General features: G+C 48.0%; 2 protein-coding genes, 1 long non-coding RNA gene and 1 pseudogene across 5 annotated transcripts in view; 1 reads left to right on the forward strand and 3 right to left on the reverse strand.

Moving 5' to 3' along the window:
- Window positions 1-2779: 2779 nt before the first annotated feature.
- On the reverse strand, window positions 2780-6468 carry Dnajb1 (DnaJ heat shock protein family (Hsp40) member B1). Of its 2 annotated transcripts, none has more exons than NM_001395149.1 (3): window positions 6158-6468; window positions 4302-4882; window positions 2780-4078 (listed from the first exon to the last, which is right to left on the reverse strand). In NM_001395149.1, exons 1-3 carry the CDS (start codon window positions 6366-6368, stop codon window positions 3848-3850), a joined length of 1023 nt encoding a protein of 340 aa, NP_001382078.1. In that variant the 5' UTR covers window positions 6369-6468; the 3' UTR covers window positions 2780-3847. The 2 variants fall into 2 exon arrangements, with proteins under 2 accessions (NP_001382078.1, XP_087450938.1); XM_087594812.1 differs by having other exon boundaries at window positions 5986-6427.
- A 280-nt stretch (window positions 6469-6748) lies between these two features.
- Tecr (trans-2,3-enoyl-CoA reductase) overlaps window positions 6749-19144 on the forward strand; it is a 41466-nt gene continuing 29070 nt past the window's right edge. The window contains exon 1 of the mRNA NM_001398682.1: window positions 6749-6912. The gene's annotated coding sequence lies outside the window, so the exon portion shown is untranslated. The remainder of the gene's footprint in view (window positions 6913-19144) is intronic.
- LOC134483333 (uncharacterized) overlaps window positions 10410-19144 on the reverse strand; it is a 35819-nt gene continuing 27084 nt past the window's right edge. Inside the window, exons 3-4 of one of the 2 annotated variants that reach the window (XR_015644047.1) lie at window positions 18453-18532; window positions 12469-13518 (exon numbers count right to left, since the gene is read on the reverse strand). This is a non-coding gene — a long non-coding RNA (uncharacterized LOC134483333). Of the gene's footprint in view, window positions 13519-18452; window positions 18533-19144 lie in introns of both variants that reach the window. The other variant, XR_015644048.1, reaches the window with a different exon arrangement.
- Rps2-ps7 (ribosomal protein S2, pseudogene 7) lies at window positions 12673-13513 on the reverse strand (annotated as a pseudogene).

Raw genomic sequence — 19144 nt, forward strand, 5'->3', positions numbered from 1 at the left:
TCCAGGATAGACTTGCCTGTCTTTGGGAAGGTAGGTGTGTGCGTAGAGCTGACATACAATACTGTTCTGTGTCAGTACCTGCATGGTGTGTGTGCCATTTACATATCTGGAAATCTATACAAACCTACAAGAGGTGTAGTTATACATTTTTGTAGTACAAGGACTGGAACTCGGGTCCTTGTGTAGTGCTAGGCAAGCACTCTATTACTAAGCTACACTTTACCCCTCCCCACCCTTTGTGGGAAATGCCTCACTATGTAGCTGACTGTCCTGGTGGCCTCAAAGTCAAGATATCCACCTGGCTCTGCCAAGTACTGAGGTCAAAGCTGTGTGCCACTAAGCCTGGCTCCTTTTTTTTTTTTTTTTTTTGGTTCTTTTTTTCGGAGCTGGGGACCGAACCCAGGACCTTGCGCTTCCTAGGCAAGCGCTCTACCACTGAGCTAAATCCCCAACACCGCCTGGCTCCTTTTAAAAAGAGTTTTGACTATGTTGGGCATGTGTGCCTATGTGCACGTTGAGTCTAGGTGTCCTCAGAGGCCAGAAAAAGGGCCTTGGGGCTGGAGAGATGGCTCAGGGGTTAAGAGCACTGGCTGCTCTTCCGGAGGTCCTGAGTTCAATTCACAGCAACCACATGGTGGCCCACAACCATCTGTAATGGGATCTGATGCCCTCTTCTGGTGTGTCTGAAGACAGCTACAGTGTACTTATATATAATAAATAAATCTTAAAAAAGAAAAAAGAAAAAGGACCTTGGATCCCTCCAAGCCATTGACATGGGTTCTGGGTACCAAACTTTGGTTTTCTACAAAAAATTCATGACTTTTTTTCTGAAAAGGATCTTGATATGTAGCCTTGGCTGTCCTGGAACTCCTAAGTACCAGGATTAAAGGCATGTACCACACGGGGTTTAGCTTCCTGACACAGTGTCTGTTTCCTAGGCTGGTTTTGACCTTGCAATTGCTTACGGTTAGGTGTAAGACCTCACATCCAGAATGGGGTCTGTACTGCACTCACTTCAGTCAGAGCACTGGCGTGTCCAAGTTCATACAGCTCAAAGGTGAAGCTAGGATTCAAACCTGGAAGCAGACATTCAAACTGGAGACAGAAGCTGTCGCTCATCAACTGGAGTTTTACAGCTCCACTATCCAGTTAGAGCCAGTAGCACAGAAACCCAGGAACTGGAATATGGAGTATGAGAAACGGAGAGGCTCTATTGCCCTGGGTGCGGGAAGGAATGCGTAGTCAGAACCATTCTGTACCGTGTCTCAGCAGAAGCCCTCAGAAAACATTTGGGGAGGGCACTGAGCTTCACTCTGAGCCTTTCTTCCTAGTTTCAAATTGTGCTAATTGAAGCCAAGAAGTGAAACTGAAAACTTAGAAGTTGGGCTTATATAAGCAGAGGCACACTCTTTCTAAGGTTTCTGATTTATTTATGAGTGTTTTATATGTATTTATACGAGTATTTTATATAAGCACAGGCACACTCTTCCTAAGGTTTCTGATGTATTTATGAGTGTTTTGCCCGCATCACATGCATGCTTGACTCCTCAGGTCAGGGGTCAGACCTCCTGGAACTGGGTGTAGATGGAGGCAAACTCCCCACGTGGGGATGAGAACTGAACCTGGTTCTTACACAAGATCAAGTGCAGTGGACTGAGCCCCACGGGCATTCTCTAGACTGCACAAAAAACAGACTTCTGTTTCTTCAGCACCACGCTGCAATAGGGAGGGAACCTCAGGCTTGGGGCAGGCCCTGCTTCCCATCTCAGGCCATGCTAAGGTTATCAGGTGCCCTGGGCCTCACACACCCAAACCAGTGTTTTGCACTGATTCATGTGCCCTGGCCCTGAAGAACAGTATGCTTCCCAAAGATCTACTCCTGAGGTTGCTGCCCATGCTACTTGTGGGTTTCTAGAACTAATTGTGGACATTGTTTTGTCCCTAGTCAAAGTTCACAAGGACATGCTGTGTCCTTGTGAAGCTAATCACATACCAAGTCATTTCTCTAGGAGTGCGTATCTTGGAGGTCAGTCTGCAGCCACAGCATGTGTGGTAGTTGAACACCTGGTGTGCTAGGGAGCCTGGAGGAGCTATTCTAACTTTATAAAACAACATTCCAGAGTTGTCTTTGGTGGTAAGGAAAAGCAGCTCAGGCAGACCTACATAGGCTGGACCAATACTCTCATAGCTTAGACACATTTCCAAGTCAAGCTGCCCTTCAACTATGTATGTCATATCTGGCTGTGGGATTAACTTTCTATTCTGTTATAATTTCTTAAAACAGGTTTTACGGTTGAGCAGACTCTAGCATGGATGTCAGCTAGAGGAAAAAACCCTGGGCTCCATGACCAGCACCACCAAAACACAGAAACAAAACCATTCTTTATAATCAACCTACCTCTTCAAAGAAGTTCCCAGACACCCCCATGAAGTTGGGACAGGAAGAGGGTTCTTTCTTCCCAGGGTGGCCAGCTCTAGGCAGGTGCATCCTGGCTCTAGTCTAGCCTGCCTTACCAAGTGGGAAGGGAGAATCCAGGCAGATGGCACTGTAATCCTCAGCCCTGGTAGTTACTAGGTCCCCAGAGTAGCCAGGAGCCTTGCAAGGTAGAAAAGGCACTCAGGGTAGGATCCTACCCCATCCTTCAGCACAGTGATGCTGGGGTTCAGAACTGGAAACCAGTGTCCCAGGGAGGGAAACAGCTTTTGAGAATGAGAACAGTAACCATGCCGCCCCTCCCCACCAGCAAAGCCCTCAAACAGAGTCGAAGGACTGCTCCCCTGAGGTTTAGCATCAGTCTTTAATGCTGTCACACTGCATAATGACAAGTCACACACTTTGGTCTTGTGTTGGTAGTGGCAACTTACAATGAGTCGAATGGTCAGAGCACCAGGCTAGCTCCAAAGAACAGATCCATTCCCTCCCCAGGTCTGACTCATCACAGCCCTGGACAGGCAGTAGTTGACAGGGACTGCTTTCATCCAAGTGCACACCAGCTTTGCATGGAATTATAAAAACATATTTACATACGTTCCACGGTGCTCCTTTCATCAGAAGCAAAGGCCCTTTTATCAAAAGGGATTATATCTAGGGCTGTGCAAAATTCAAAAGGACTGTATCCTTTTGAGAAAGTTGAGTCCATTACACACACACATACACACACACAAAAAAGTCACCTGCACCTCTGAGAAGTGCCAGGTGTGGCCAAGGGCTACCTCTGGACCAGCAAGTACTGTGACTGTAAGGCAGCCATCTGATTTCAAGAGAGCCAGAGGTCCAGGGGATCTCCTGGCTGTCCAGGCCCCAGAACCTGGAAGGAGGCTGGCCCTGTGGTCCTGCAACCAGGTATTGCTTGTGATGCTGGCCTGGCAGTTCTAAAGAATTGGTCTCAATTTGAGATGGCCAAGACAAGACAGGATTCTTCTGGGGAGGAGGACAAGGCAGGGGACAAATACAGAATAAAACAAGAACCTCTCACACAGTGGAGACTGATTAGTGCACAGGGTCTGGCAACCGAGATGGTGGGCCACTGTCACGTGACAGCCAGAACCTAAGGACAGCAGAGGGGAAGAGTCCAGTTGCAGGCCTGCCTCACACCCTCGGGCAGGAGCTGGGGTGCAAAGGGTGGGTCCATTCCAGGAGGGCTGCTGTTCCCACCGCCTGCCTATCGCTCGAAAAACCACTGTAGTCTAGTGCGCGACTTTGAAAGATTGTAATATATTCTGTGGAAAACATTCGGCAGAGCAAAAGCCCTCCCTGGGCCCTCCCGCAGTATGCAACCAGTGGAACGGTCTGGAAATCTGCAGCTCTGGAAAGGTCCCTGGCTCAGTCCTTGAGGAATGCAGGCAGCTATATGGGAAGAACCTGCTCCAGGATGGTTCTGGATGAGATGGGGATCCTATCAGGGAAGATGACTTCAAATTCGATAACAAGGTCTCCACGTTTCTCAGGTGTTTTGGGGAGGGGGAGGCCTTCTCCAGGAACTTTCCTCCGCATGCCAGGCCTGATGACATCTTTGAATACAACAGGAATGGTCCTGCCGTCCAGAGTAGGAACATTCACAGTGCAACCACAGAGAGCCTAGGGAAGCAAAAAGACAGTGTCAGGTAGCAGCTGGCTTAGGAAGCTTGACCCCTCCAGACCAGAACCATCCAGAGAAGGGTCAGGTCCACCAGACCAGGCCTTCCGAGACCCCACTACAAAGCTCCCCATGCTGTCAGAAACAGAGTGCCACCCCCACAGCCTGTTATCCTCAGTACCCATCTCTCTTCATGATTCCTCCTCCCCACACCCAGCACCTTACCTCCCGAAGGCTAATCCTGGCTGGATAAATGACATCAGAACCATCTCTCTTGAAGATATTGTGTGGCTTGTCCTTTAAAACAAAGACGATGTCAGCTGGAATGTTGTTCGAGGTCTGGTCCCCTTCCTTGGGAAAGGTGATTTTGGTCCCTTCTTTCCAGCCCCTCTTCACTTCGATGGTCAGGATCTTATCTTCATTTCGAATGCTCTTTCCATCAGGGTTCAGCCGCTTGTGGGAGATTTTCATCTTCTTGGTACAGCCGCTGTAGATCTCTTCAAGGGAGACCCGAAGGTCGTGGGTGACTGGGGGATCTTGCTTCTTCCGGGTGGGCTCTTGAGTAGGGCGGGAACGTCCAAAGTTCATATTGGTGAAGCCGCCCATACCCATCGGAAAGCTAGAGAACGGGTCATCGATGTCCATGCCTTCTTCCCCGTTGCGCTGCCCAAAAAAGGTATCAAAGGGATTCCTGCCACCGAAGAACTCAGCAAACATAGCATGAGGGTCTCCATGGAATGTGTAGCTGAAAGAGGTACCATTAGCACCACCACTGCTCCCGCCACTGGGGCCACCACCCTTCAGGCCTGGAAAACAAAACGGCAACTCAGGGTTACTGCAGGAGAGTCAGGACCCTTCATCCCAACACTTCTACACACAGATAAAACACAAAGCCCTTGAAACAAAGATCTTGGAACCCTAGCTCTCAAGACAGGAGCAGACTGATCTCTGCAAGTTCCAGAAAGCCAGAGCTCTAACATGAGATGCTGGAGAAATGGCTCAGAGCACTTGCAAAGGAACTATGTTCAATTTCCAACACCCACAAAGCAGCAGACCATGGTCTAACTCTAGTTCCGGGAACTTCAATGCCTTCTCTAGAAGCGTGTGATGATGCACGGAGGTACACACTCAAATAAATTAAAAAATAAAAGTTCCAGCAACAGTGAGGTCCTGTCTCAAGTAAATGGTAACATCTTGTTCCCTTGCATGTATTACTGTCAATTCTAAGTAGCACAAGAACTTGCTGTGTAGTCTAGATTAGCCTCAAGGCAATCTTTCTGACTCAGACACCCCCGGGGTGGGGGGGATTGTCACAACGTCTGCTTCCTTTGGAAACAGCTTACCCTGTAGCTCAGATTTGCAGCAAATTCACAACGTTCCTAATTCAGCCTCCCAAGTGGAGGTGTGAGCCCCAGTACACTGCTCTCAACAAGTTTTGGTCTTAGTAAAAAAGCAGCAGAAACTATAGTGTGTGTGTGGGAGGGGGTGAGGGGAAGGAGTTACGTGTATATTTTTAAAAGCTTTTCCACTTAAGTCAAGGACGAATCTCAAGTCTTTAACTCCCAATGGCAACAGGAGCAGGAAACAAACCACCCCGTTTAACTTCGTGACAACAATTCAGTAGAAAGGTCTCTAGATGTTGGTGCCACCAGGTTGACGTGACTGCTCCATCCTCCCAGCTATGCTGTAACACCTTACAAAGAAGTTCCTACGCACTAGTACCAGAAAGGTTCAACTTTGGGTAAGCACCGAGCTTGCGGCTGGGAAAGGGAATCGACACTTGGGCAATTTTCATTCCCATCGCGACCGCCGCCCCCCGCCCCCGTCTGCAGCATTCCGGCGCTGTGCAGGCGGCCGGCCGGGAGGGGCTGCGGCAGACGTGCTAGAAGCTTCTGTGCTAGCGGCGCACCCAGAGCTCCTCCTCCCGTCTGAGGCCGCCGATTAGAGAGAAGGTGGAGGAGGCAGCGCCGCCGCGGGATCCCCGGACCATCTGTCCCCCGCCGAAGCCTCAGAGAGGCCCCGAGTGCCTCGGTTTCCTCGCCTGTCAAACGGCGGGTCACCCGGGCCGCGCGCACGCGTACCTTCCTCTCCATAGCGGTCGAAAATCTCGCGCTTGCGCGGGTCGCTGAGCACGTCGTAGGCCTCGGCGATCTCCTTGAACTTCTCCTCGGCGCCGGGCTCCTTGTTCTTGTCCGGGTGGTAGCGCAGCGCCTGGCGGCGGTAGGCCCGCTTGATCTCGTCGTCGGACGCGCCGCGGGCCAGGCCCAGCGTCTGGTAGTAGTCCTTGCCCATGGCCACCGCCGCCCAGCTGTCGCCGCCTCCGGCTCCGCTGCTGCCCCGTCCCGGACTCTATATACCCGTCCGGCGGAAGCTTCCAGATCCCGCCAGCCCTCCAGAACCTTCCGCCCCTCCCGATGCGTCGCCCCACACCGGCCAATCGCTGCAGCCCGCTGCGTGACGCAGCTCATCTGGGGTGGGACCCGGCGGCCAACGGCTTTCCGCGCGGGGCCACGCCCCTTCTCTCTCTCCCCTGGTCAACGCCTTCCTCGGACGCGCGCGCCGGCTGCCGAGGTCCCGCCTTCGCGGCGGATCCAGCCAATCGCGACCCGCTCTCCCTGATGACGCGAGGGGGCGGGCTACAGAGGCGGCCCTCCCGGATGGCCGCACCCTTTCCCCAGGTGATCGCCGCTGGGCGGTTCTGATGCGTGACTTATGGTAGCTACCTGATGTGTAACTCCAAGTCTTCCTGCTTCAACCCAGGGATAAAAATACGCACCCCGCCCTCTTCTGCCCGTAACCCTTTGTCTTCCCGTACAGGCCGTTACTGTAAAGCGAGGTGAGGCTGGTCTGCCTTGGGATTGCCCCAGTCGGGCTGGGTTATTTTACTTCCTACTAATTCCTATTGGAATTAGCTGGTTTCTTGGCGTTCTTGGTGTCACTTCCTTTGCAGAGAGTGAAATCTTTTTAAGATCCACTAGGTGCTTCGTAAATATTTCCAAATACTTTGACATAGATGTTTTTTGCTTTGGCTTCGTAAGCCTGGGATGATACGGTCAAGGACACTGCTGAGTGAGGAAGAGGACAGAGCTTCTGATATTGGAAGCTGGAGGAGTCAGTGGTGGTTCTTGCAGGGAATTGCCTGGAAGACAGTGCATGAAAGGCTGACAGTAATCCTAGCACTTTCTGGCTGTGTGACTTTGTGCTGGTAAAGTAGCCATTCTGGTCTCAGTGTGCTCATCTGTATAATGGGAATGGTCGCTGTATTATGGTTAAGTTGACATTATCCAGCATTTGTGAAAGTGCCGTAGACAGACAAGGTACAAAGGAGGTGTTCTTGAAAGGGATGATTAATCATCTTGTTTAGTGGACAACTGTTGACACTCACTTTCTGGCAGCCCTGCAGCATGAGAGTCTGATAACCCTTGCCTTAGGCACCCCTGAGAAAAACAACCTTAGCCATCCCATGATGGTATAGCTGTGTGTGTTTTGATTTCCCTGACCGTACTGACCCTGTGAAAGCTGAACCAGTTGAGTCCTCCTTCCCCCAAGATGGATTTGGGGCTAGGAAACCCATTAGCTTATCAGAGAGGGTGTCCCGAACCAGTCACTTGGAGAGAACGTGTCTTTAAAGATACCGAGATATGAAGAGCCTATCCTGGCACAGTGACTTGTTCCTGTAATCCCCGTGCCAGGATGCTGCTATAGGAGGAACTCCCATGTGAGGCCAGCCTGACTTCAAAATGGGTGAATAGAAATCAAAAGTATATAATGAACAGAAGAGGGGCCCAAGGGAGAGCACAGGGCATGGGAGTTCTTTACAGTGTGTTTTTTTTTTTTTTTTCTTTTTTTCAGAGCTGGGGACAGAACGCAGGGCCTTGCGCTTGCTAGGCAAGAGCTCTACCACTGAGCTAAATCCCCAACCCCTACAGTGTGGTTTTAATGGAGAAGTGCAGGCATGCCTATGGGTGGGCCTATCTGGGTTTTACTAAGGTCTCTTACCATCTGGGGGTCTTGTTCCCCACATTGTGCAAGGGAAATCTTTGTTTGGGGACAGTCTCACAGCTGAGAACTCTAGCTCTTTAAGTAAGGCTGAAGTTTATGAGGCTTATTCATGATGGTGTTGTTATTATTATTATTATTACTATTATTATTATTATTAATGCACATTCTCACCCTCTAACCTACAGTGGTCTTGGATACATTATGTAGCCCAAGCTGGCCTTGAACTCCAGATTCTCCTGCCTCAGTGTCTTTAGTGTCCAGCTGACAAGCACTTGCCACCCTGCTTAACAGAAAGTATCAGTTGTTCAAAAGCAAACCTACGTAGTGGTGCTTGCCTTTAATCCCAGCACTTTGTAGACAGAGGCAGGTGGATCTATGAGTTCGAGGCTAGCGTGGTCTGTAGAGTTCCAGGGCACTTGGGAGTCTGAAGCAAGAGAGAGTTTCGAGGAGCTTGAGACCTGCCTGGGCTGCACATTCAAGGCCAGCCCATGTAAAATTTGAGACCCTGCCTCAAAATTTAGAAGTAGGGCCAATGTGAGGTCTCTGTATGGAAAGCACCCAAGTTTGATGACCAGAATCTACAAAAACAAAACAGAAAAACAAAACCAGGCATCTCAGCAGGCACCTGATATCCCAGCACTGGGTAGGCAGACCAGACAGCTGGCAGTTGGGGGATGGTTGTGTGTTCAGATGCTGATTTCCAAGCCGGGACAACTGGTTGCAGTCCCCACGATGCAAGGTCAGGCGTCTCCGGTCTCAAAGTTCTGTAAAGTTGTTTTCCCTTACCTCTGCTTGGTTAACAGAGCTGATGAGCCAGTAAGGTTATGGGTTGGCTGGTGAGGCAGAAGAGAATAGGGTAGGACTTCTGATCCGAGCCAGGGGTTCCCAGAGAGAGAAGTGGGGGGAGGTCTGAGAGACCATTTGTAGGGACCAGCAGAGGTCACCTTGAGAACACACTTGGAGCAGAGCTAGCCAGGGTAAGACTCAGACTGGAGGTAAAGGACCACGTGGTTGGGAAACAGGCAGCCTTAGAGGGTCAGAATAGCTCAGAACCTGCCCAGCTTAGTGCTTGCAACTTGTTAATAAAAATATCAGGTCTCCGTGTTATTTTTCAGGAGCTAAAATAGTAGAGTGGGTGACAAAACAGTTACTTGGGAGCAGAGGGGGTGACGAACCCTTCCCCAAATACTATTACATCCAGCCCAGTCTAATTAGTGTACCCAGTGGGAGACTGTCTCAAAAACTAAGCTGGAGCCAGCGGTGGTGGCACACGCCCTTTGGAGGCAGAGGTGGGTGGAGCTCTATGTTCCAGGACAGCTTTATATAGTGAGACACTGTCACAAAACAAGAAGGAACTAAACAAAGAACTTTGAAGCTGGGTGGTAGTGCACACCTATATCCCAGCCCTGGGGGCACAGGAGTGCGCAGAAGCAGATGGATCTGAGTTCAAGTCCTGCCGGTTCTACAGATGAGCTGCCTCAGATAAGGCAGAATCATAGTCCATGGCCAGCACCTGTTAGGCTGTACTGCTGAGCCACACCCCCAGGCTCCACTAACTTATCGAATCGTCACAACACAATTACTGTTGGACACTCCTATTTTAAAGCTAAGGCTCTGAGAAGTTGGACACTCCTATTTTACCCAGGCCTTACAGAGAGTAAAGCATCGAAGAGTTTGCGTATTGAGCCCTTACTGAGAGTGCTCACCTGGTTTGTGATGTGGCCCAAATGTTGTTAAAGCCTTAAAGAATTTTGCTCTTGCCCTCTTGTCTCCTATCTATCCATCAAAGATCATCAAAAAACATGGCAGCCCTTCAGCCACTACTGCCATTCCCAGGGAAAGCCTATGTGCAATACAAACTCATGTTTCAATTGGGATGGTGGCATGTAGCTTCTACTGTAGAGCTAAAAAGGCTGAGGCAGGAGGATCTCTAATTTCAGGGTAGCCTGGGATTCACAACAAAACACTGTGACACACACACACACACACACACACACACACACACACACACACACAGAGCAAAAGGGAAACAGAAAACAAAACATGTCCTGTGCTCAAGGGCTGATGGGAGAGCTCAGCATGTAAGGACTCTCACCTCCAAACCTGAGGACCTGGGTTCCATCCTTGTCACCCACACACAGCAGTTTGTCTTTTAGCCATGTGGCATGAGCGCCGCTCCCACACACACACAAAGTAAGTATAATTTAAAAAGTTAAATAAACATGTTTATGTAATACAGGATTTTATTTTTACTGAGACTTTATGAAGAATTACCAACAGCTACTGAAACTGGAATGTCCTTCAGCAGTTGAGTGGGTATACAAGTTGTGATCCATCCACACAATGGAATATTTTTAAACCATTAAAAAAAAAAAAAGAGCCATGAATACAGGATACAATGCCAATGTACTTCAAAATGCATTATGTCAGTGAAAGAAGGCAGGCTCAAAAGGCTGTGTGGTTCTATTTTCTGTGACCTTCTAGAAAACACGAAGGTATGTGAGCACATCAGCAGCTGCAGGGACTGGGAAACTGCCACAAACGGGGCACGGGGGTTTGGGGGATGAAAGGAATGCTCTTATTTTTAATGATTTTTTTTTAGTTTTAGTTTTTTGTTTCTTTTGGTTTTGTTTTTCAGACAGGGTTTCTCTGTGTAGCCTGTTTGCCCTGGAATTCACTCTGTAGACCTGTCTCAACCTCCCAAGTGCAGGGATTAAAGGCCTGACCACCACTCCCTCCCTCCCTTCTTTTTTTTTTTTTTTTTTTTTTTTCTGGAGCTGGGGACCGAACCCAGGGCCTTGCGGTTGCTAGGCAAGCGCTCTACCACTGAGCCAAATCCCCAACCCCTCCTTCCTTCTTTCTCCTCCTCCTCCTCCCTCCTCCTCTTCTTCCTCCTCCTCCCTCCTCCTCTTCTCCCTCCTCTTCCTCTCCTCTTCCTCTCCTCTCCTCTCCTCTCCTCTCCTCTCCTCTCCTCTCCTCTCCTCTCCTCTCCTCTCCTCTTCTCTTCTCTTCTTGATAATATATGTCTACAAAGTTCACACTGGCCTTGAGTTTATGACCTTCCTGTTTCCATTTTAGGACTACTTGGAATTCCAGGTCTGTGGGATGGGTGGGGCTAGAGAATCTAGCAGAGAGCTTGACTCAGCAGAAAGTGGCTAAGCAGCTCTAGCATGTCTAAGCCTGGCTCCACAACTTCCCTCAGACAGCTCTGAGCCAGGATTGTTTCAAGGAAGATCACTAACTACCTTACACTGTGTGGGGAATGCCCGTGGCTCTCTGAGGTATGTTCTATAGAAGTCAGATCTTAGCCATCCAAATGACTGGGGGTTCTCCCAAAACTTGGTGAGCCTTCATCTCGGCTGCTTAGACTCAAACATTCAAGTCATAATGAGTACACCCCACTGCCATCAACAATGAGTCAGTCACTGGGTTAGGTATGTGGAGACGCAGTTGGAAGCTGTTTCTACAGACGAGCCCTGACAAGGCTGCAGCACAGTGAGAGGTTGAACAAAGCAACCAGTCTCCATTGAGGGCTGGGTCTATTGTCTGTGAATGGCCTGCTTACTGGAAGCCAGGTGAGGCAGACAAGGGATTCCCAACACCAGCAACACTCATCTAAAGCAGGAAGCCAGGCACAGGGCCTCACCCCCGCCAATGGAGCAACTTAAGAGACTGAGGCTGGAGGACCATTCAAAGATTACCCAGACCTCACTTGGAGCTTCTCCCTCAAAAAGCCCGAACTAGGGACCAGAGAAGTGGTTCAGTGGTTAAAGCACACACTGTTCTCAAGGAGGATTCAGTCAGTTCTCAGTGATCCTTGTTGATGGCTCATAAACACTGACACATCTTGGCCCTGCCCTGCTCCCTGTCATCAGGAACCACCCTTAAGGACGTCTTTACCTGCAGGATCTGTCAACAGGAAACAGGAGGAATGGAGAGTGGTCTGGTTTCTGTCTGCGCCCTCTACTGAGATGCCTCTGCTTCAAGCTTGTGGTACAGAAAATCAAACCCAAAGTGACCGGGGATCTGTGTGCGCGCGCGCGCGTGTGTGTGTGTGTGTGTGTAAGGTCAGACTCAGTGATGTTCTTCAGGAGCTGTCTACCAATTCTTTTTTTCTTTTTGAAATCATTGAAGGGGCTGGAGAGAGGACTCAGTTGTTAAGAGCACTTCTTTCAGAGGAACCAGATTTGATTCCCAGTACCCACATGGTAGCTTATAATCACTAATAACCAGTTTCAAGGACCCAACAGGTTCATATGTGGTACACATACACGTATACAGCTAAAGCATTTGGAGACACAATGTAAAATCTAAAAGTATTACCTCATTTTCCATCTAACTGCTCCCCCATTCTAGTACCTGGCATAGCCCTCTACCACGACTTCTCAAGTTCATGGTCTCTTTTCCTTTATTGTTATAACCAGCTGAGTTGTTTATTTTGGGGTTGGGGGTGTTAGGCAGGGCTTCTCTATGTAGCCCTGGTTGTCCTGGATCTTGCTCTGTAGACAAGGATGGTCTTGAACTTAGAGATCTGCCTGCCTCTGCTTCCAGAATGCTGGGATTCAAGGCAGTTCCGCCATTTTTTTTTTAAAACCAGACTTAATTCATTTATTTTTCGTGTATAAAAACCCTTATATGGTAGCCACAGTCAAACCCTGCTCCTCTGAGCAGGCTAGTGTGGGTTTTCACAAGATGGTCAGTGAATTCCTGATAAGGAGACCTGAACAATCTCTTTCCAGAGGTCAGGGGTCAGGTAGCTGTAGGTCTTGGAGGTGGCACCAATGCTGGCCTCGGCCAAGTTGCTCAGGTTGGCAGTGTAGCCTCTGGCTGAAGTGTAGCAGTCATCTATACCGGCCAGCAGCATCAGCTTCTTGGGCATAGGAGCAGAGACAATGCCAGTGCCTCTGGGTGCAGGGATGAGATGCACCAGCACAGAGCCACAGTGGCCTGTCACCTTGCATGGCACAGTGTGGGACTTGCCAGTCTTGTTCCCTCAGTAGCCTGCCTGCACAGGGACCATGGAAAGCTTGGCCCAGATGATGGCCCTTCGGATGGCAGTGGCTTCCTGCTTGGGGCACTTAACATCAAGGCCAACGTGACCACTGTAGTCCCCAATATTGATAAAAGTCTTGAATCTGGTCCTTTGTCCAGCTGCACTGGCAGGACCTTCAGAACCTCATCCTTTAGATGAATCCAGGAAAAAGTCAATAATATCAGATTCCATAATGGGCAGGGAGAACAGGTAGATCTCCTCCAAGGACTTGATCATGTCCAGGCAGCCCAGCTTGGTGACAGGGATCCACTCCTTGTCTTTGGCTTTATGTCCACAAGCCCAGTGGCTTTGACCACAGCCACATCTTCAACCACTCATTACCTTGGCCCCTAAAATGGCTGCTGAATCTTCTGTGGGAGCTGTCACCTGCTGATCCTGGGCCTCCTGCTGTGGTGTTTTCAAAAGAAGAAACGGCTGAGACCATCTATACACATATGATTTCAGCATATGTGAGCATTTAGTAGTGGATAATCAATTAGGGGGCTCATCCCTGGGGAAGACCAATTCTCCCTCTCTCTGCAGTTTTTAGTTTCCTGTAGTTCTGTCTAAAGTGGGGCCCTGTGAGATTTCCTTCTTCCACATTACTGCGTCTTTTGGTGATCTCATTACTCAGATCTTAGTTAATCAGCCATCTTATTGAGGTACTACAGGTGGGGCTTCCCTGTCATTTCCCAGGACACAGAACCACACAGCAGACTTCCTGCCCCTCTGACCCTTACAAACTTTTCAGCCTCTCTTTGTCGATGTGGGGTGTGGTGGTTTTCGTAGGCATGGCCCCATAGACTCATGTGTTTGAATGCTTGGCCCATAAGGAGTTGTACTACTAGGAGGTGTGTCCTTGTTGGAGAAAGTGTGTCACTGTGTGGGCAGGCTTTGAGGTTATACTGCTCAATCTACACCCAGTATGGCTCACAGTCTCTTTCTGCGGATCCTGATGTAGAACTCAGCAACTCCAGCACCATGTGTGCCTGCCCATGGCCATGCCTCCCACCATGATGACCATGGACTAAATCTCTGACACTGTAAGCCAGCCCCAGTGAAATGTTTCCCTTTATAAGAAGGAAAAGTCAAGGCTTGCTTTTAACAAGGCTATAGTCATTGTGTGTCTCTTTTTTTTTTTTTTTTTTTTTTTGGAGTTGGGGACCGAACCCAGGGCCTTGTGCTTGCTAGGCAAGCACTCTACCACTGAGCTAAATCCCCAACCCCCATCATTGGTGTCTCTTCACAGCGATAGAAACCCTAACTGAGACAAAGGGGTTGTGTTTTAGATGTCTCCACTGGGTCTGGGCACCCCAGGATCAGTTACTCTCTGCATTTTCTTTTTTTTTTTTTTTTTCTTTTTTTGGTTCTTTTTTTTCCGGAGCTGGGGACCGAACCCAGGGCCTTGCGCTTCCTAGGTAAGCGCTCTACCACTGAGCTAAATCCCCAGCCCTACTCTCTGCATTTTCAACAGTCATGGCGGGGGTTGGGGATTTAGCTCAGTGGTAGAGCGCTTGACTAGCAAGCGCAAGGCCCTGGGTTCAGTCCCCAGCTCCGAAAAAAAGAAAAGAAAAAAAAAAAAAAAGAAAAAAGAAAAAAACAAAACAAAACAGTCATGGCTTTCTATAATGTCAACCACGTGGAGAAAATCTGCTTCTTTGACGAGGAGCAGAGCTACACTTGCCTGTGGGTATAAAGATAAGAATCTAGAAGGTAGCAGGGTTAGTAAAGACAATAGGTTCTCTAAGATCCATGACCTCACCAGCCACCTGTAATTGGCTAGGTTTATAGTACCAGGCGTGACTTCTACTTGCTGAGCAGGCCTGCAATCCAATTAGACAGCTGCTTGTTACTGCTAAGATCTAAGTACTGCTCTGCTCCTCTAGGGATGTGCTGGCCATTGTGCTTCTCAGGCATCACAGCTGGGTAAGACGATTGACTTCATCCCTCTGTTGGTAGCTTGCATAGAACCTTCTAGAACTGTGAAAGCTTCCTCAGGAAAGAGGCTTTTAGGTCAGATCCAGCTGAAATCTCTAAATCCTGTGTCTGAACCTCGTGGTATCTTCAGCATCTTTAACCTCTGGTAACCTCTGGTAACCAAGGGCAACAGCAATAGTCTGTATTGTTTAGGGGAGCCTTGAAAAAGGGTTTCTCATGCCTGCACTGTGGCTTCTGCCAGATAGTACAGCTGTTGGGGTCTTGGAGGGTGCATTAGTTCCCTGACTGGCACAGCTTCACTGAAACAATATGCACGTTCATTTGTATTGTATATAATTATAAGTAAACGGGCTGGACAGATGGCTCAGTGGTTAAGAGCACTGACTGCTCTTCCAGAGGTCCTGAGTTCAAATCCCAGCAACCACACAGTGGCTCACAGCCATCTGTAATGGGATCTGATGCCCTCTTCTGGTGTGTCTGAAGACAGCTACAGTGTACTTATATATAATAAATCTTTAAAAATTATAAAACAGTGTGACTCTCTGCAGCTTTTTCAAACAGCCTCAGTGTCATTCATTCCCTTTCCCCCGTCTCATTCTGTGTTGACTTTCCTTCCATTCTGAAATTAAAGCCACCTCCATCCCCCATCTCATCCTTCATATCACTTGGCCCCTCCCTGTTATTCCCCTCTCTGGCACTCCCCTGTCATGGTTCTTTTTAAATTTCTTGGTTTCTGCAGGTCAGGTTATGGACCTAAATCTAAAGATTTGGGGCCAGGAGCCTCAAATTCGAGAAAACTCATGGCATTTCTCTTTCCAGATCTGTGTCATTTCATTTAATAGGATCAATTTTGTTACACATTCCATTCATTTCCCTGCAAATTTATTGGCACAAGCCATGTTGGAAAGGTTATGGGAAGCAAGTGAGTTTTCTGGAATGGCCCCCAGTGTTTTGCATGGCAACAGTGGGTGTGCTTTGAGAGGCATGGACCGCAGAGATTTCACCCCAGGATTGCTTTTTGCTGCTGATGTGTCTTCCCGGCCACCCTTGCATAGGCTGATGAATCCCGGCATTAGCCCACCCTATTTGGCAAACTTCCTGCACACGAATGTGAAGGGGTACTATCATGTAATAATGCTGTTTAGATTAATTGATAATCTCATAATTCCTGATAATGATATAATAAAGCTCCTGAATTGATTCAAGTAATTTTAAACTGGTAAAAAACAAAGAGCTGCAAATAGAGTTAAGGCGTGTAGACTGCACTAGGAAACAAAGTAACGATCAAGGAAAAACATATTTGTCCTGGATCAGGTCCGAGGATGAGGCACTATGGTAAAGTGAGGCCATGTGAAACTGTGGCTTCGAACTTATAGTGAGCTTACAGAATGAAACACTGCTTCGAGTTTACTATTTTTTTTCTTTTTTTCGGGGCTGGGGACCGAACCCAGGGCCTTGCGCTTGCTAGGCAAGCGATCTACCACTGAGCTAAATCCCCAACCCCTCGAGTTTACTGTTGACGTCCTTCTGTAACTCCCTTTTGTCTAATATTTTATCTGTGAGGATTTTATAAATACCTTTTGTCTAAGAAGCTAAAAAAGGGAGGAGCGAAAAATGATTGTGTATATATGTCTGTTTGTCTGTATGTATGAGTTTCTCTTTATCCTTCTTTCTCTGTGGAGTCAGAGTTATTTATTTTGTACACAAAATAAATTTTGTATACATTTTGTATATGTTCTACCTGCATATATACTGCAGGCCAGAAGAGGGCACCAAATCTCATTTTAGACAGTAATGAACCACCATGTGGTTGCTGGGAATTGAACTCTGGACCTCTGGAAGAGTAGTCAGTGCTCTTAAACTCTGAGTCATCTCCCCAGCCCTCACAAAGAGTTAATGAGCCTCTCGGCAGGTTATTGAGAGGCCCCTGAGTTAAAGGGTAAAGAATCCAAGTAATTAAATTTCTAATCATCTACTGATTTCAGCAGGAGTCAATTGCCAGAAGCCATTAGCCCTGGTCCCCAGAACAGTAAGAGAGGGTTAATATCCAGAGGCCATCATCTTCTGGTCTGTCCCCCACCTCAGTCCCTGAGTGTCAGGGCAGGACATTTCACAATTCCAGTTATCTTTACAGCAGAACAGAATAGTATTGCATAGAGTATCTGTACCGCCTTGTCATTAGCCAATCATCGGTTAGGGAACATTTAGATTGTTTGCAACATGGTTGAGCGAGTGTCTGTGGATAAGATTGTCCTTTGGTCATATGCCAAGGAGCAGTGTAGCTGGATTATACGGTAGGTTTATTTTTTGGGTTTTTTTTTTTTTTTTGAGGATTCTCATACTGATTTCTGTAGGGGCTACACCAGTTTGCCATCTACCCAGCAGTGAATGAGGGGTCACCTTTCCCCACACACCTTCTAGAATCTGATAATGGTTGTTTTATTGGTTTTATCCATTCTGACAGAACCCAGATGAAAACCTCAAAGTTTAGTTTCTGTTATTCTAACTCTAAAGAATGATGAATACTTTGAGCTATCTGTTAGCCTTTTTTATTTTTTCTACTGAAAATGTGTCTGTTCAGTTCCACAGCCCAATTTTTAAACCAGTTATTTGCTCTCTCCACTCTTTGTTTTTGAGTTCTTTGTATTTTCTGGATAGTAATCCTATGTTAGGTGTACAGCTGGCCAAGAATCTCCCTCACTTCTGCGGGTTCCTCTTCACTTGTTTCCTTCGCTTTTTCGTTTTATGAGGTCCCAAGTGTCAATGTTTGGCCTTGTAGAAAATATGGTAGCATCAGAAAAGAGTAAGATAGGGTTCACTACGCCATCTTCTAGCAGTCTCAATGTTTCAGGCCTCATCCGTGTTTCGGTCTTTGATTAAAGTTGGAGGTAATTTTTGTGCCAGATAATAGATGCGGGTCTAATGTCAGTCTGCATGTGGATATCTGGGTTTCCCAGTGTCAGGCGTTGAAAATGTGACCTTTCCCCTAGTGTATGCTTTTGGCATAGTTTTTTTTTTTTTTTTTTGTTTTTCGGAGCTGGGGACCGAACCCAGGGCCTTGTGCTTGCTAGGCAAGCGCTCTACCACTGAGCTAAATCCCCAACCCTTGGCATAGTTTTTAATTAGATGGCTGTGCGCTCATGATGCATGGGTCTTCTGTCCTCCACTGGTCTTCATGACAGTCCATGATTTCTTTGTCAGTGTGTTTGTTGTTAGTGTATAGCAAGGCTACCGATTCTTGTAAAAGTCAGTTTTCTGTATTGCCCCTTAATCTAGCTAGGGTTACAACACCATGACCAAAATCAAGTTGGGGAGGTGTCTTAGCCAGCGTTCTATTGCTGTGAAGAGACACAGTGTCCATGGCAACTCCTATAAAAGAAAGCATTTAATGGGGGCTTACTTACAGTTCCAGAAGTTCACTGCCTTCGTGGCAGGAGCGTGAAGACAGCTCACAGGCAGACACGGTAGCCGAGCGGTTTTCCATCTGGATACACAGTCAGCAGAAAGAGGAGCCTGAACCTGGCTTGGGCACTTGAAATCTTAGAGCCCCCCCCCCCCCCCCCCGTGACATACCTACCCCAACAAAGCCACAACTCCTAATCCTTTCAAACACTGTCACTCCTTGGTGACCAAGCATTCACTCTATGAACTTATAGGGGCCATTCTTTTCAGACCACCACAGGAAGGAAGGGATAATTTGGCTTACATTACCACATCATGGTCCTTCACTGAAGAAAGTCAGGACAGGAACTCAAGCAGCCTGGAACCTGGAGGCAGGGACTGAGGCAGAGGCCATGGAGGGGTGCTGCTTACTGGCTTGCTCACATGGCTTGCTTAGTCTGCTTTCTTATAGAACCCAGGACCACCAGCTCAGGGATGGCACCAACCTAATGGGCCACCTCAGACACTAATTAAGAAAATGTCCTATAGGTTCCCCACAACCCAATTTTATGGAGGCATTTTCTCAATCGAGGTTCCTTCCCTTCAGGTTGCCATAAAGCCAGCAATATACATGTCTTTCTGACATTGTCGATTGTTTCTGAAAGTTTTCTGGTGGGTTATTTGGGCTCTCTGATGGGTAATCTGTCAACTGCTA

Source organism: Rattus norvegicus, chromosome 19, assembly GCF_021556685.1.
Source record: "Rattus norvegicus strain SHRSP/BbbUtx chromosome 19, alternate assembly SHRSP_T2T, whole genome shotgun sequence".
Classification (NCBI taxonomy): Eukaryota; Metazoa; Chordata; class Mammalia; order Rodentia; family Muridae; genus Rattus; species Rattus norvegicus.